Source organism: Pimephales promelas, chromosome 3 (genome assembly GCF_988280905.1).
Source record: "Pimephales promelas chromosome 3, fPimPro1.hap1.1, whole genome shotgun sequence".
In the NCBI taxonomy this organism is placed as follows: Eukaryota; Metazoa; Chordata; class Actinopteri; order Cypriniformes; family Leuciscidae; genus Pimephales; species Pimephales promelas.
In genome coordinates, this window is record NC_142771.1 from 35,617,501 (window position 1) to 35,635,716 (window position 18,216).

General features: G+C 34.4%; 1 protein-coding gene across 1 annotated transcript in view; it reads left to right on the forward strand.

Annotated features, from left to right (window-relative positions):
- The window catches only part of srlb (sarcalumenin b), a 30,040-nt gene that overhangs the window by 7,069 nt on the left and 4,755 nt on the right, over positions 1–18,216 (forward strand). Inside the window, exons 2-3 of the mRNA XM_039686406.2 lie at positions 6,634–6,729; positions 8,136–8,231. Coding sequence (XP_039542340.1) covers positions 6,634–6,729; positions 8,136–8,231 — 192 coding nt within the window. The remainder of the gene's footprint in view (positions 1–6,633; positions 6,730–8,135; positions 8,232–18,216) is intronic.

Consider the following 18,216-nt stretch of genomic DNA (forward strand, 5'->3'; position numbering starts at 1 on the left):
TTTAACTAGCACGTCGTGTCATCACAACAGGCCCGAGAGCACCATCTGTTCCTCACACTTCTCCTGCTCTGGCTGGGAAAACCGACGTGTCAAGTGCTTAGCTGGAGAATCTGACCGCGGCGAGGCATTGTAAAGTCTGCAAAAGCTGGAATATATATATATATATATATATATATATATATATAAAAGGTCATAAGAGAGTAGCTCTGAAAATTGTAAAATAACGTTGTTTTGTTTGCCACCCCTCTTGGAAAATTCTAGTGCCAGCTTCAAATAGTTGCTTTTACATTGTTTCTGGCTTTCTGTTTTCTGGGAGAGAGCCATTTATGTTTGTTAGCTTAGCCAAATATATATATATGTGTGTGTATGTGTGTGTATATATATATATATATATATATATAGATATATAGCCTATATATACTTTTATTCGGCAAGGATGCATTAAATTGATCAAAAGCTAAAGGCATTTATAATGTTTCAAGTACAAATAAAATAAAATAAAATACCAATAAAAGCTGTTTTTTTTTTACTTTCTATTCATCAAAGAATCCTGAAATTTTTTATTTTTTTTTTAACATTTATCATTAATAATAATCAGAAATATTTATTGAACATCAAATCGTCATATCATAATGATTTCTGAAGGATCATGTGACACTGAAGACTGGAGTAATTTTACTGTATTGGAGTTTTTACTGTATTTTTATTAAATAATTGCAGCCTTGGTGAGCAGAAGAGAGCTTTAAAAATTAAGAACATTAAAAATGTGTGTATATATATATATGTATATAGGGCTGTCAAATGATTCATCGCGATTAATCGAATCCAAAATTAAAGTTTGTGTTTACATAATATATGTGGGTGCACTGTGTATAATTATTTTATATTATTATAAAAACACACACATGCTTGTATATGTTTATTTTCATGTATATACTGTACATAGATTTATATGTAATTTATATTATATAAATATTTTATATATAAATAATTTTTTTTCTTCTTAAATATACATGCATGTGTGTTTATATTTATATATATGAAGACTTCAGATGCAAAAGCCTCTAAGTGCCATTTGAAATTTTCTTCTAGAATGATCATTTTTATCAAGCTTGTATATTTAAATTCAGTAATTTCACTTAAATTGCAATGAAGATTACCTATTAATTGTCATTCAAGTGAAATTACTGAACTTGAATATATAAGTTTGATAAAAATTATCATTTTAGAAGAAAATTTTAAATGGCACTTAGAGGCTTTTGCATCTGAACTCTTCATATATATATATATATATATATATATATATACACAGTGCACCCACACGTAAACACAAACTTTTATTTTGGATGCGATTAATCGCGATTAATCGTTTGACAGCCCTAATATATATATATATGTATGTATATATGAAGTGTTCAGATGCAAAAGCCTCTAAATGCCATTTGAAATTTTCTTCTTTAATGATGATTTTTATCAAACTTGTATATTTAAGTTCAGTAATTTCACTTAAATGGCGATTATAATTACCTATTAATTGTTATTTAAGTGAAATTACTGAACTTAAATATACAAGTTTGATAAAAATCATCATTAAAGAAGAAAATTTCAAATGGCATTTAGAGGCTTTTGCATCTGAACTCTTCATATATATGCGTGTGTGTGTGTACAGTACATACTTTTTTAGTTTAATTTAGGCAAGGCACGTTTATTTATAAAGCACATCACTGTGGCAGTTCAAAGTGCTTTGCATAGAGAGGAAATAATCACAAAATAAAAGCAAGGAAAATTCAAACAGTTATTCAAAAGCTCTTAAGGAATTATAATAATCACACTATAGCAATTCATAGAGCTTTACATAGAAAATAGACACAAAATAAAAGCAGGGGGAATTAAAGGAGATCAAATAAATTCGAGTAATATGAATTAAAATGTTAAAAAGATGATCTGGCAAACACCAGTGTGTCTTATTTTGGCTGTGATTTCTCCATTTAGTATAATGTTTTGCTTCCTCCTTGAAAATTGAAGTTTCAATTGCACTTTAGTTCAATTCGATTCAAATTCAGTTATTTATCTCAAACTGCAGTTTGAGCAGCCTGAGGTGAACTCTGGATGTTATCCTGGAAAGATGTAAGCAGAATGCTGGCCTCATCCACAGATGGTTTCTACGTTTGCTGCAGGTTGATGAAGCATATATTACTCGAGCTGCCAGTTATTTCCGTCGAGAGCCAGAGAGGAAGGCTGGTGCATGCCTAAGTCAGGTTCAAATAAGCAAATAAATGCCGGTGGACACCCGAGAACAAAATGAATATGCCGTTTATCTGTACAGGCCAGTAGGGGGATTGTGGGAAGGGGTGACAGATGCGGTGGACGGCATGTAAACTGAACTTCTAGAGCTTTCCAGGCAAACTGCATAGTAACAAGTACTTCACATGAATCACATTAGTTTGTGAGTTTTTTTGCAAATAGATAAAGTTAACAGGTCTGCTGTTTCGTGTCTTGCTTTAAAACGAACAATTATGTAATGAGAGTAGCTATCTTGAAATTTTGGTGATACACACCGTTCTTCTGTTTTTAGAAGTCTGCTCATCAAGCCTGCATTTATTGGATTCAAAATACAGTAAAACCAGTCATATTTTGGAATATTAATACTGTTTCATATATGTGAATATATAGTAAAATGTGATTGATTCCTGCTGTATTTTCAGCATCATTACTCCAGTCTTCAGTGTCACATGATCCTTCAGAAATCACTCTAATGTGATGATTTGATGCTCAAGAAACATTTCTGATTATTATTTATGTTGAAAGAAGTTGTGCTGCTTATATATTTGTGCAAAGCTTTATTGTTATTGTTTTGATAAATAGAAAGTTCAAATAACTAGATTTATTCGAAATATAAATATTTTGTAACGTTAATCAATTTAATGAGTCCTTGCTGAATAGGAGTATTAATTTATCTAAAAAAATGTGAATATTATTCTGTACTTTGTCTCCATTAGGCTACATTTGTTTGTTCATAAGCATCTCCATAGTTACCATTAGTCTTTATATGCACGCAGTTATTTAAAATACACTTTTGAAATCAACTTAAACTCCTAAACATATGATATTCGATTCAAAAGATACCATAGTGCATAATGTATGGTAGGATTTTTACACACGAGTAAATTGTCAAGTGCCCTGTGGTAAACCTGTACAGAAAACAGTATGAGTGCTGCGATCAGTGTGTGCTCTGGGGTTCATAAGGGCAACTGGCCACTGGTTATTTTTAGGATGAGGGGTCTGTTATCGGTCTTATCAACAGATAATCCAACCATTTGGTAGCCATGTGTCCATCACTGAAGCTCTACTTGTTATGAAACCAGGGAATCCCCCATATACACCAACTCGCGGCTACGCTTGAGCAGTTATTTTTTGGTCTAAAACTCTCAAATAAGACGGATATGAGTAGTAATAGTGTGTATGAATCTAGACGTACTACATTTGCCATGTTGTCAATATAATGTGATCTACCAGTGTCGGTTGCGTCGCTTCACGGCCATTCACAAATCCTCTCCCGTGGCCTCATGGGAGAGTAAAGTACCTATACCTCGTATGCAGAGATGTGCTGTGTTCGAAAACGCTCCTCTATACCCTCATTCACTATTGCCTACATTATTCCACTAAGTCCATTTGAAGGAGTGAATGAAAATGAGTGAGTTTTCAGCTTCAAGAGTGAGAATTCGCTTCAAGTGCTGCAGCGTAGTTTGTGCTGATTAATAATCATTTGAAACGTAGAAAACTGGCAGCTCCAGTTGGTACTAATGAAAAGATTTATCTTGAACTGAAACTAGCATGTATAAATCTTAAATAAACAATTTAATAATCAGTTAAAATGGAATTTATACCTGTGTGATTTTACACTGTGGCCACATTGGACCAGAGGTTTGGAAAATGGATTTGGCTGCAAGCGCCATCTTCTGGTTAGAAACGGGAATTCATTCGGTATGATGATCGACAGTGCATTATGGGTATTCTCTAGCCGTTGAGTGTACATCAGATGTACTCTCGTTATTGCGGTGCATTATGGGATTGAATGAGTATACACAATAATGTAACACTATGGTTTCGGACACCACTACAAATGGCTGTATATCCTCAAATAGTGCCCTATTTAAGGGTGTAGGGCACGATTTCAGATTCAGCCAATGAGAAGTGCAATAAAACTGAATCATACCTGTCACGCAATTGTCCATGAATTTATCCGGGAACTGTTTGCCGGATAAATAATATTCGGAAAAACTACTCATTTGGTGTACTGTTTTCACCTTACTATAGTAGAGAAGTTCAATTTTGGACACAGCCAAAGACTTTAACATTATTACAAAATTAATAAAAAAAATTGTTTTTTTAAACTTTCTATTAATCAGAGAATCCTGACAAAAATGTATTACGATTTCCTCAAGAATATGAAGCAGCACAACTGTTTTCAACATTGAAAAAGTTTCTTGAGCAGCGAATTATCATTTAATTTCAAACTCAGGTTTGATACTCTGAAATAAGCCTGATCAAAGCCAAACTGTTAAAACCAAATTGAAATGTATTGTTAAACAGGAAATGTAATGGATGTTGTTGTGTTCTCCTCACTTCCTTCCTCCAAAAGAGATGTCATGCAGCTAATATGAGAAGAGCTTGTAATGAATGGCAGCGCTGCTAAATATAAACATGGAGACATGATGTCTTCCCATTAGACTCCATTTATGTCTTCGCTCCTGATAACAGCAGCCTGGCAGGAACACCCTGAGGCATTGTGGGCAAATATCTATGAACAATGACTGTGGAAGATTGTAGCATGAATATCAATTTTGTGACATTAATAGTGCAGCAATGCCCTGACGAGAAGCGTGCTAGACGAATGCTGACGGCAAATAACTGTTCATAACCGCTACGATAATGAAAGCATTACTACTTTTGCGTCCTGTGTTAACTTGAGTTATGGATTTGAATGATAGCTCAGATTATGTGTTTTTTTTAGATTGTGTGATGCTATTTGTTCAGCCCGTTCTCATCCTTTAGCGTCACATAGAACGCTATATGACAAAACTTACCCTATCTCACGACCTTTTCGTACGAATTCGACGAATGATAAAAAATTTCTAATTCGTATGACCTCACTCGTACGAATTCGTACGATTTGTCCAAACCGACTTGATGGGTAGGTTTAAGGGGCGGGGTAAGGGGTAGGTCATTCGCACGAATTCATACGAATTGGCCAATTCGTAAAATATGTACGATTTAGCAAAATCGTACTAATTCGTACGAGTGAGGTCACATGAATTCATACGAATTAGCCCCTTTTTAATCATTCGTCGAATTCGTACGACTTGGTCGTGAGATCGGGTTGGACAAAACGGCGCTATACTACGCACATGGCACCCTTTATCGTTAATATAACACGCGAACCCAAGTCGTAATAAATCCTTTAGCGTAATATGAGACTACCCTACCCTACCCCACACCTAAACCTACCCATCACAGCGCGTGTTATATTAACAATAACGGGTGTCGTGTGTAGTATAGCGCCATTTTGTCATATAGCGTTATATGACGCTAAAGGATGAAAATGCGTTGATTTGTTTATGGTTCTTTTAGTCTTTAGGACAATACGTTGTCAAAACGATCGCACGGATTGCTGAAATGCTGTATTATCATGCCAGGCCAGTAGATGGCGTGCACTTTGAAACCTTTTTAAAAAGTTTGTGTTTAAATAGCCCCTAAAGTGCGTTGAATGTTTTTTGTTTTTTGAAAATGTTTTTTGAAACTGTAAATGAAAGCCATGCCCAAGTAGTTTTAGTAAAGAAATTAGTGCATTTATGATCATATTTATTTTAAGACAAGTTAGTTTAATTCATTGATGAATCCTAAAAAAGTAGGCTATCAGTTTCCCAAAAATACTTAGCAGCACAACTGTTTTCAACATTAAGAAGAAATTAATTTCATTTTAAATTCAGATTTGAAACTCTGAAAGTCTGATCAAAGTAAAAGTTTTACATTGTTGCAAAAAATAAATTTTGTTCTTTTGAACATTCTATTCATCAAAGAATCCTAAAATAAACACATTTTCCACACAAAAATATGAAGCAGCACAACTGTTTTTAATATTAATAATAGTAAGAAATGTTTCTTCAGGATCAAATCATTGTTCTATTTTTTTATTATTATTATTCAGATTTGATACTCTAAAATAAATGTGATGTTGTTACAAAAAATAAATTCTGTTTGTTTGAACATTCTATTCATCAAAGAATTCTGAAGGGAAAAAAGTCACTGTTTGCACAAAAATAATTGCAAGCATTGCTTTTACAATCTGAGGCAGCAATCACACTCTCATGGTCAAATGAACTTTTTACAAGGTGTTTGAAAGTCAGTAAAACTCTTTGTAAATCCAGCGGCGCAGCCATCACCTCGCAAATAACAAATACCTTGTCGAGGCACCTTGGCAGAGACTAAAATAACGGTTATATCAAAGGATACTAATCACAGAGACCTCAGGAAGACCTGCTGCAGTCAATTCTGCTCCGGTCTGGCTCGCCGGAAAAGATTTCCTCAGGCTTCAAATCAAGTTTTAATGTGTGTGTGTGTGTATCTCTGCAGAGGAGGAAGCTGTTTTGGAATCCATCCTGAGAGACAGATCTCACATCGAGGAAACTCTGAGGCTCGCAGCAGATGATAAAGCAGGAGATTATGCTGGTGAGGACATGATACACACATAAACATAATTTATTTCAGTTTACAGGCTTTTCACACTATGTTGGTAGATGAATGTTGTCTTCAACATTGGGTTGAGCAACATTTCACACTAGTCTGCTGAAAAGAAAACAACTTAACCACCTGGTCTAAACCAAGAGTTTTCAATGCCGAGGACACGGGAATATGAGGATCTGCTTGCAAAACTCCCATTCCTAAAAAAAAAAAAAAGAAAAAAAAAAGAAAATCCCCAGCTACATTTGTAGTTTAGAAGAAAAATATTAAGATTGACATTATAAAGAAAACATAAGCTGAAGCCATTTGAAAAATTTGAATCCTACCCATTATTATTAATACTAATTAGTAATCTTAGTGTCTAAACCTGATAAAAATCCATTTCAATTCAATTCAAATTTATTTGTGTAGCACTTTTCACAATGAATAATATTTCTTTTGAGTAAATATAAAACTGGGTGTTATCAAATTGTTAATGTGCTACTAAAATTTGTAACCATTTATACTTTTATCAATACACACAAATGCATTAATATTAATATAAAAGTAACATTATAAGTTAATGATAAAATGTATAAATACATTTACTGTTAATTTACTGTAGATTTACTGTAGTAATTTTACTGTTTTCTAAAACAGTTTTTATTAATGGAAACATTACATTATTATTAATGGAAATAATGCTGAAAAAAAAAATATAAGTACATATTAGTTGAAAAACTTCAATATATAGAAATGTTTCCTTGGTAAATAACCGAAATACTAAAATTTAGTACTAAAATTACAAAAATTAAACAAAAAATTGAAATAAAACTATATATATATATATATATATATATATATATATAGAGAGAGAGAGAGAGAGAGAGAGAGAGAGAGAAAGAATTTAAAAAGATGTTAATTACATAACAAAAAAAAGTTAAATTAAAATTAAGACTAAAACTGAAAATAAAAACTTATTCAAAATATTAATACGCTATAAAACTAAAACTTTTAAGTAACTTGTTTTTACAATCACACCAGCATTTATCTGCCACAAAACAATAACCCTGCTAAAATAAAACAGAAGACAACGACCATATGAGCAGATTGTCGGTTAGGAAGCATGAAAACGCGTTGAGTCATCGCCGCTTGTGAATTGAACTTGCCATAAACGAGTGCAACAATTTACTCCACGTGTCATATCAACTACCAGGAGAAAGTGGTTATCTAACTCAGCAGATCAGTTCCAAACTGATGTACTACCTCAGAAAGGCACGTAGATGTTTTAGGTTTGTTTACATTGCCGGCTCCTCTCATTTCCTCCTTTATCCACAACACCATCTGCAGTCTTTCCTCTCTCCGCCTGGAGCTAGATGTCATACTCTGTTTACTCTTGTGTTTTCCTCCTTCAGCTGCACTGCAGAGGCTGAGGAAGATCTACCACAGCTCCATCAGGCCCATGGAGCAGGCCTACAAGTACAATGAGCTGAGACAGCATGAGATCTCAGGTACCACCGCTCTCCTGTCTGTCTGCGTGTGTTTGTCTGCACTCAAACATGTTCAGATGTAGGCCTATGCATTTGAGTTGCATATCAAATCTCCATCCATTTGGATTACACAGTTTTAACATAATCATACATCAATTAAAACAGATTTCTTTCTTAATTAGGCTTGAACTGAAGACTTTAGACATACAAAGATGCCACTCTCATATTACTAATGAACAGTGTTGGGGAACTGTAGTCAATAATTTTATCCATTTAAACTCATCTTTTATCACCAAAATTACATAATTAAATGATTATTTTTTTTCTTGAAAAAAATGTCTTCATGCCTTAAAATAGCTTGAATGTAACTCTACAGCCTCGCTTCATTTAGTATACACAGTTCTAGTAATATGCAAATGAGCCCCGCCTCCATACACGGTTCTATGAATATACAAATGAGCCACGCCTCCACTTATTGGTTATAGTATATAAATACTCAGCAATGGTGTTGACTTATGAATTTTCATTATGATTTGTGTTAAAGCATATTAAAAACACCACATAGACTTATAAACAACATTAAAAACTTGATTTTCACCACAGGAGGATTTTAAAAGTAATGCATTACATTATTGCGTTACTCTGTTAAAATTGTACTAATTGTGTTATGTTACTTTTTCTCACCTGGGCCTGCTTGACAAAAAAGTAATATTTTTGACAAATGTAAAGGCCTTTTCACACCAAAAAGAAACAAATAATAAGCCTTATGCTAAAGGGAATGCAAACTAATGCTGTAGAGGTCAATAAATGGGAAAAAAGTGAAACTTGTATTACTTATTTGGAAAAGTAACTCAGATACAGTATGTTCTTGTGAATTTAAAAGTAATGTCTTACTTGTTACTAGAAAAAGTAATCTTTGATTGAAGCTTTGAACTTTTTGACTTATTTTCAACTTTTTTGAGTATTTTATAGCGTCAGACTATATAAATATGGCAATATGGTAAAATATCCAGAATAATAAGTGGCTAAAATTAGGCCCTTTTTAGACATTAAATTTTGCTTAATAATATGAATAGTGCCAGAGTAATTTGTTTATTTATTTGTTCATGTATTTTTTTTAAATATTGCATATAATATTTCCATTTATTTGGATTATGCAGTTTAAACTAATGAACGTTTTTCTAATTTATGTAAATCAAACAGGGACTCAACAATAGTTTATTATTAACTATTTGCTTATATTTTGTTAAAATATGATTACCTGCCGAACAAGCAATATTCCAATAATTAAAATGTATGCAATTGAAAGAAATTGGATTTATTGATGATAATATGATAAAAATATAAACTTGGTATTGTGTATTTAAAACTCTTTCAGTTTATTACTAATATTACAGAAATCTATATGTTTCTTACCAGTTTAATTTATGTATGATTATGTATCATTAATCACACTAAATGTAAAAGTTTGTTTGTAATAAAACTGTGTGATCCAAATGGATGGAAATTGCATACGCAATTCAGATACATATGAGTGTAGTTTAGCACTATATGAATTTTGATTGGTTCTTCATCGCCATTATATCATTCTCCATCATCCAAACCAAACCATTCATCATATTATTCATAAGGAAGAACCCAGGGGTTGCTGTGTTGAAAATATGTATTTAAATGCTGATGCAATAATTGATCAATAGCTTTTGAATTACACTCACCACTAGGGGCGCTATGTACGTTCTTAGCCCTGTAATTGTCGCTTGCAGCTACTGTGTATTTAACCATAATTTCCCTGTGATCAGCAAATGTGGTTCTTTCATATGAGCATTTCATTTCACTCACAAAGTTCCAGATACATCAGAGCTGGTAAATAAAATACCTCTAAGAACAAAAGCTCCAATACACTGCCAGGCCAGTAGTTGGCGGATTCACTTCGTAGTTTGTAAAGAAACACTACGCAACACGTAACACACATGACTTAATTCACGAGACGACAAAGGTATCGTTTTCAAAAACTTGGGGGCCGTTTACACAACACTTTATGCGTTTTGGCCGTTCATTTACACAACGACAATGCTTCGGGGGCCTGAAATTGCAAACTTTTGAAAACAGATTTCAAAGTGCAAGTTTTTTAAAAGATACTGTTACCTACACCATCCTATTCCTACACTACTACAGATACCGATATTGTAAACTACACAAAAACAATAATTTGTGAAAACTGACGTCATACGTGTTATGTTTTTCAGTTTTTAGGCGCATAATGTTTCAATACAAACATTTAAAAACGGTTTGCAAAGTTCAAGGGAACATTACAATAATGTACTAAAAAACAGAAACGTTTTTCCTTTGCTTTTTTTTTGCATACAGGTGAAAACGTTGTCAATGTAAAGAGTATTGTTTACAAACTGACATCGTGGGTCGTTTTGACAACATTTTCGCCTGTATGCAAAAAAAAAAGCAAAGGAAAAACGAGAGGGGGTTCCGCGAAAAATCGGCAGCCGACCATGCCTGCCAATAAAACCGGACGTCAGATGTCGCAAATAACCGAAATTCGGAGGTAGATGCCACAATTAGCTAGGCAAATAAATTATTATATCAACTTGTATAAGTTGAATATACTAAAAATATATTTGTATACTGTTGAGCAGTGTGTATATATATATATATATATAATTTAAATAAAATACTTCTATTATTAATTAATTTTTTTATTATTTGATTAAAAAAGGTTTATCAAATATAAATCGGGTAACAAAGATTATAGACAATACAATAAGCTACACTTGAAGTTATGAATTTGTATGTGTATAAATAGCTGTAAATATAATTTATGAATGAGTGTACATGTTTGTTAAATAATTAAATATATATACATACAGAAAGAAATGCCTTTGGAATCAAACTGTGTATTTATCAAATATAAATAAACATGATTTCAACTTAAATAATGAAAGGTGCTAAAAGGAGAAAAAGAACATTGTCTCATTAATGACTTAAATGATAGTAAACTTAAATGATAGCAAAGTATGATTTGAAATAAAGGCTTTTACATTTGTAGTACTAATCTAATAGTATTTACTATCGCCGCCGCCACCATTGACTGCTGCTGCTTGACTTCCAGTTACATGTGATTGGTTGCTGCTACGTTGGGTCGATCCTAATTTGGTAGCGCTGTCAGCTGCCAGTGGCAGCTACTTCCTGCTGTCAGCTGCCGATTTTTTCGCTGAAACCCCAACTGGGAAAAACTTTTCTGTTTTTTAGTGGCCTACATCATTGTCATAGGGCTAACCTTCAACTTTGAAACCTGTTTTCAAATGTTTGTATTTTCGAGATGGTCCTCACTGCAGAACATGAAATCCACTGGGGGGAGTCAGATCCAGATCCAGATCCAACTCCTCCCATCTTACATATACCTAAACCTACCCAACTCCACCCCCTGATCCCTAAACCCTCCCCTAAACCTACCCACCTCCACCCCCTGATCCCTAAACCAACCCAGCTCCACCCCCGATCCCTAAACCCAACCCTAAACCTACCCAGCTCCACCCCCTGATCCCTAAACCCTCCCCTAAACCTACCCAGCTCCACCCCCTGATCCCTAAACCAACCCAGCTCCACCCCCGATCCCTAACCCCAACCCTAAACCTACCCAGCTCCACCCCCTGATCCCTAAACCCAACCCTAAACCTACCCAGCTCCACCCCCTGATCCCCAGACCCACCCCTATACCTACCCAGCTCCACCCCCTGATCCTTCCAGACCCACCCCTATACCTACCCAGCTCCACCCCCTGATCCCTAACCCCACCCCTAAACCTACCCAGCTACACCCCCTGATCCCTAAACCCACCCCTAAACCAACCCAGCTCCACCCCCTGATCCCTAAACCCACCCCTAAACATACCTAGCTCCACCCCGATCCCGAAACACAACCCTAAATCTACCCAGCTCCACCCCTTGATCCCTAAACCCACCTTTAAACCTACCCAGCACCACCCTTGATCCCTAAACCCAACCCTAAACATACCCAGCTCCACCCCCCGATCCCTAAACCCAACCCTAAACATACCCAGCTCCACCCTTGATCCCTAAACCTACCCAACTCCACCCCTCAGATCTGGATCCGACTCCGCCCCCTGGATCTTGTGTACTGCAATGAGGTACTACTGGTATTTTCAGGCCCCCGTTGTCGTTGAAAAAACAACAAACAAAAAAAAAACAGTTTTCTATTTTTGGTTGAGAACATGTCGTGTAAAACAGCCCCTTACAACAATGACCCTGTGCGGGACACGAGGTGTTGCCGTATCCCAGTATCATGGCGTCTTTGAGCCGACACACATGTGGTTCGTCATTCCACAGCCGTAGAGCTGGTGCACATCCAGACGCGGTCGAGGGGGGCCAGAGACACTGAGAGAGAGAGTTAAAATTGAAAACACAAGGCTTTCTTATAACTGCTTGAGGAACGACGGCTCCATCTGAAAGTAATCATGAGTTTCTCAACAGTCCTGGGTTTATATAAGACCTTCATGTGCTCGAGTCCTCACAAAGGTCTCATGAATACACATGAAATATCCACTGTGCAGTTTTCTCTGTTTCTGATTATTTATTCTGCAGGAGGTTCTGCAGGCATAAATTGATTGAACTTTTGGACAGTCTTTTAGAAATAAAACTTTAAAACTTTAATAAAACTTTAAAAAATAAAACTTTCAAACTTTAAAAATATGACAATATATGCTGCATAATAAGTGACAATATTGATAGACATTTTGATTTTAAATACATAATTTTCACTAAATAAAATTAGGCAATTTTTAGACCGTTATTTTTATTTTTTAATTACAATACACAACTTTTTTGTTACTGGTAGGCCTAGTGATTACATTAATACAAATCCAATAATGGCATATTCATAATTTTCTAAATGTATGCACATTAATCGAATTATGCATCATTTTAAAACATTTAAAGGCTAAAGGTACAATACAAAAACATTATTTTGCCTACTATTGTGTGTAGCCTGTGAAGTTTCATTTAGTTAAAAACGTTTTAGTCGATTGACCTGAAGATACACTTAAAGTAGGCCTAGTTTGAGTTTGAAATGGAGGAGTTCAGAGCAACAGCGTCCCGTTATGACAGTAAAGGTTTAAAACGCAGCGTGGGTGGGTCGTGTCCTCTGTCTGAAGGGTGCGAGTGTGTCCTGCTAACCCCTGACTGAACACTGGGATACAGCTTGCCCCCTTGTGGTTCAGCATGGTATTTAACCCACACACTCACCACAATAATGCAAGCCTGACTCTTACACATGTGTGAGGAAGGAGAAACAAACGATTCAGTGTGATCAAAGACTGCTGGTGGGGATCAGAGAAAGATAAAGCATCGCACCACATGAATACTATTTTAACAATATATATTCTTTTGTATATTTTTACCTATTTACTTTATTTTACTTGTGTACTTAAAGGATTAGTTCACTTTAAAAAAAACATTAGCTGATAATTTACTCACCCCCATGTCATCCAAGATGTCCATGTCTTTCTTTTTTCAGTCGAAAAGAACTGAAAAAATATATGATGGACTTCTCCATATAATGGACTTCAATGGGAACCAAACGGTTCAAGGTCCAAAAGACAGTTTCAGTGCAAACTGCAAACTGTTCAAAGGGCTTTAAACGATTCCAGACGATGAATAAGGGTCTTATCTAGCGAAAATATCGGTCATTTCAAAAATAAATAAAAAAGTTTTCATTTTATAAGCACAAATGCTCACCTTGCTCTGTTCTGTGATGAGCTTTCGTGACTCTCCTGTTCGAACTCGTTCATCAAAATGAACGAATCTGTTTACAAGTCATTTTGTTCGTGGAATGAACGAAATGACTCAAAAAGATTCGTTCATTTTGATGAACGAGTTTGAACAGGAGAATCATGAAAAGTTTTTCTTTGAAGCATGCACTAAAACGGTCATTTGGACCTTAAACCGTTTGGTTCCCAATGAAGTCCATTATATGGAGAAAAATCCTGGAACGTTTTCATCAAAAACCTTAATTTCTCTTCGACTGAAAAAAGAAAGACGTGGACATCTTGGATGACATGGGGGTGAAATTATCAGCTAATGTTTTTTTTTATTTGTTTTTTTTTAAGTGAACTACTCCTTTAATTGCATTAGTTCATTCATAAGATTCACCCATTTATATATGATATTTTTATAAAGCTTTTGTCTTGTACACGCAATATAATATATTTATTTAGTTTAGAAAGGTTTTGTGAAATTCACCAATTTATATTGCCTATAAATAAAAAATCTTGTTCTACACACACACACACACACAAATCATTCATTCATTCATTCATAAGAATATAATTTGTGTTGAGTAACAGGACGGTCTCTTCTAATAATCAGCGTGTGATCTGATAAATCAGTAAATGTATCTGGACGAGCATCAAACCTCACAGGAAAAGTGTCTCTCTCTGTCCTCCTCCTTAATCTCTTTCTGTGACCCCCTTCGCATCCCCCCCTCTTTCTATCTCTCTTCGTCCTCTGCCTGCACTTTTCCTCACACTTGTCATTTTCATCCCTGTCTCCCGACATCACCCGTCACTAAACAGCCTATCCTGGACGCACACTGGGGGACTCTGCCACAGGTGGGTAACGGGGCGCTTCACTGCATGGCACCGCCTGCATCGTCTCTGATCATCTGCCCAATTACCAGCAGCTCTCAATCAGCACTAATCACCGAGTCCACATCCAGACACTCTACACAGCACAGTTTAGTTTATTTTTATGGAGAAGATGAAGCTAATTCTTTCAAATCATCCAAAGACACATGCCAAAAGTTCAACCAGCAGATTTGGGTGACTGTTTTTCTTCATCCGACTAATCAAATTGTCTAACTGAATTAATTCTGAACACTAATCGAGGTCTTTGTTCATGTGGGAGAATCATTTGATCAATCAAAGGTTTTATTTGATAACATCGTTCTGTGGATTGGCGAGTGCAAGAAACAGTGCTTGACGAATTAATCTTGACCAAATGTACAAAAGTTTGGTGTCAGTAAGAATTTTGTTTATTTTTTTCAATTCTTCTATTCAGCTGGGGTATGAAATTGATCACAAGTCCATTATTATGTCACAAAAGATTTCTATTTCAAATACATCTGTTCTTTTGAACTTCCCATTCATCAAAGAATCCTGAAAAAAATGCACACAGCTGTTAGTATAATAATGAGAGATGTTTCTTGAGCATCAAATCCTAATCTCAGAATGATTTCTGAAGGATCGTGATGATCAATGATGCTAAAAAATGTTACTTTGATCACAGGAATATATATATTTTTACAGTATATTACAATAGTAAACAAAGTTATTTTAAATTGTAATCATATTTCACAATATAACTGTTCTTACTGAATTATTGATCAAAGAAATGCAGACTTGATGAGCAGAAGAGAAAAAAAATCCTATACTGACCCCAAAACGTTTAGAGTAGATGGATGTGCCTGAAATCACACACTTTCTTAGGTATTTATTTTGATTAAGTAGTTACTTCATGAGCGTTAAAAACCTATGTTTGTTAATGTAATTTGGATGTAAACATGCTGTCATTATCATGTGACTTATTACCATTATCATCATTGGGTTGGGCATCTAGGTATGAATCAGCCAACAAAACACTGAAATTATATATATATATATATATATATGAAGAGTTCAGATGCAAAAGCCTCTAAGTGCCATTTGAAATTTTCTTCTAGAATGATCATTTTTATCAAGCTTGTATATTTAAGTTCAGTGATTTCACTTAAATGGCAATGATAATTACCTATTAATTGTTATTTAAGTGAAATTACTGAACTTAAATATACAAGTTTGATAAAAAATCATCATTAAAGAAGAAAATTTCAAATGGCATTTAGAGGCTTTTGCATCTGAACTCTTCATATATATATATATATATATATATATACACACACACACACACACACACATACACACACAGTATATATATATATATATATTTTATAGTTTGATAAAAATCATCATTAAAGAAGAAAATTTCAAATGGCATTTAGAGGCTTTTGCATCTGAACTCTTCATATATATATATATATATATATATATATATACACACACACACACACACATACACACAGTATATATATATATATATATATATATATATATACATGAAGAGTTCAGATGCAAAAGCCTCTAAATGCCATTTGAAATTTTCTTCTTTAATGATGATTTTTATCAAACTTGTATATTTAAGTTCAGTAATTTCACTTAAATAACAATTAATAGGTAATTATCATTGCCATTTAAGTGAAATTACTGAACTTAAATATACAAGCTTGATAAAAATGATCATTCTAGAAGAAAATTTCAAATGGCATTTAGAGGCTTTTGCATCTGAACACTTCATATATATATTAGGGCTGTGCAAAAATTAATTGCGATTAATCGCATCCAAAATAAAAGTCTGTGTTTACATTATATATTTGTGTGTGCTGTATATAATTATTTTGTATACATAAATACCTATGCATGCATGTATATATTTAAGAATTATTTGTGCTTAAATTCTGTATATATATATAAATACATAATCTATATTATATAAATATTTTATATATAACACATTTTCTTAAATATATACATGTGTTTGTATTTATATATACAAAATAATTATATACGGCACACACAAATATATTATGTAAACACAGACTTTTATTTTGGATGCGATTAATCGCAATTAATTTTTGCACAGCTCTAATATATATATATATAGATATATATATGTATATATATATACGTATATATATATATAAACACACAGTATATATATATATATATATATATATATATATATATTACCAGACATAAATGCTACAAAACAGTCTGTGCAAATTAGACTGTACTTCTGAGATTAAGTAGGCTATTTACCATCTACGCTGACTAAAGTCTGTCTTATGTCAGATGCTTTTATCAAAATTGAATACAACAAAGATCCTAGACTCTTTAAAGGGATACTCCACTTTTTTGAAAATAGGCTAATTTTACAACTCCCCCAGAGTTAAACTGTTGAGTTTTTTCATAATGACTACATAAACTTAGTCCCGGTCATGTTGGAAGTTACAGAGCTGGGGGGGACTATTTTCAGGCGTATACGATACTATAGTAATGTCATAGTTTAATATGAAAAAAACAAAAAAAAACAGTGGAGTATCCCTTTAACTCTGGGGGAGTTGTAAAAGGAGCCTATTTCCAAAAAAAAAAAAAAAAGTGGAGTATCCCTTTATCGATGCCATAGAAAAAACATTTTTGGTTTTGCAAAGAACCTTACAGTAAACTATTGTAAAAATAACCATGTTTTTCTAGTGTGAAGAACATTTAAACAACCCCCTCTGTGCTTTATGGATGTTAAAGGTTCATCGATTCCGATAAAGGGCCTTTATTTTCAACCCTTTATATATCAACAAATCGATGAACTTTATTTTCAACCCGGTCTCATCCCAAGACGTCATATAACTGACGTTTTGGGACGTCTTTTGACCATACGTCAATATTCGCCTTTTTAGGGCCCCCTTAAACGTCGGTAGATGAGGTTATGGGATCCTAACTCTACCCCAGACCTAAACCTAACCCTAAACCTAAGCCGTCACCTAACTGACGTTAAAGGTAAAGCGTCAGTTGTATGACGGCCCGGGATCGCCATCTACCGACGTTTAAGGGGGCCCTAAAAGGGCGAATATTGACGTATGGACAAAAGACGTCCCAAGACTTTTGACTTTTTGGGATGAGACTGTGTTATTATTATTGAGGGTGTTGAATGTTTGATGCTGGCTCTCCGGGTTTGTTTGGTATGACTGGACTGAAACTCGCAGCTTCTGAGCCGCTCGTGGAGCTTCTTGACCTGTACACTAGGTAGTGCTGAGGGGCCTTGAGCGATTGTGTTTGCACTGTTCTCCAGCACTTCAGAGAAATTACACAGTTAATCAACATGAAATAAGT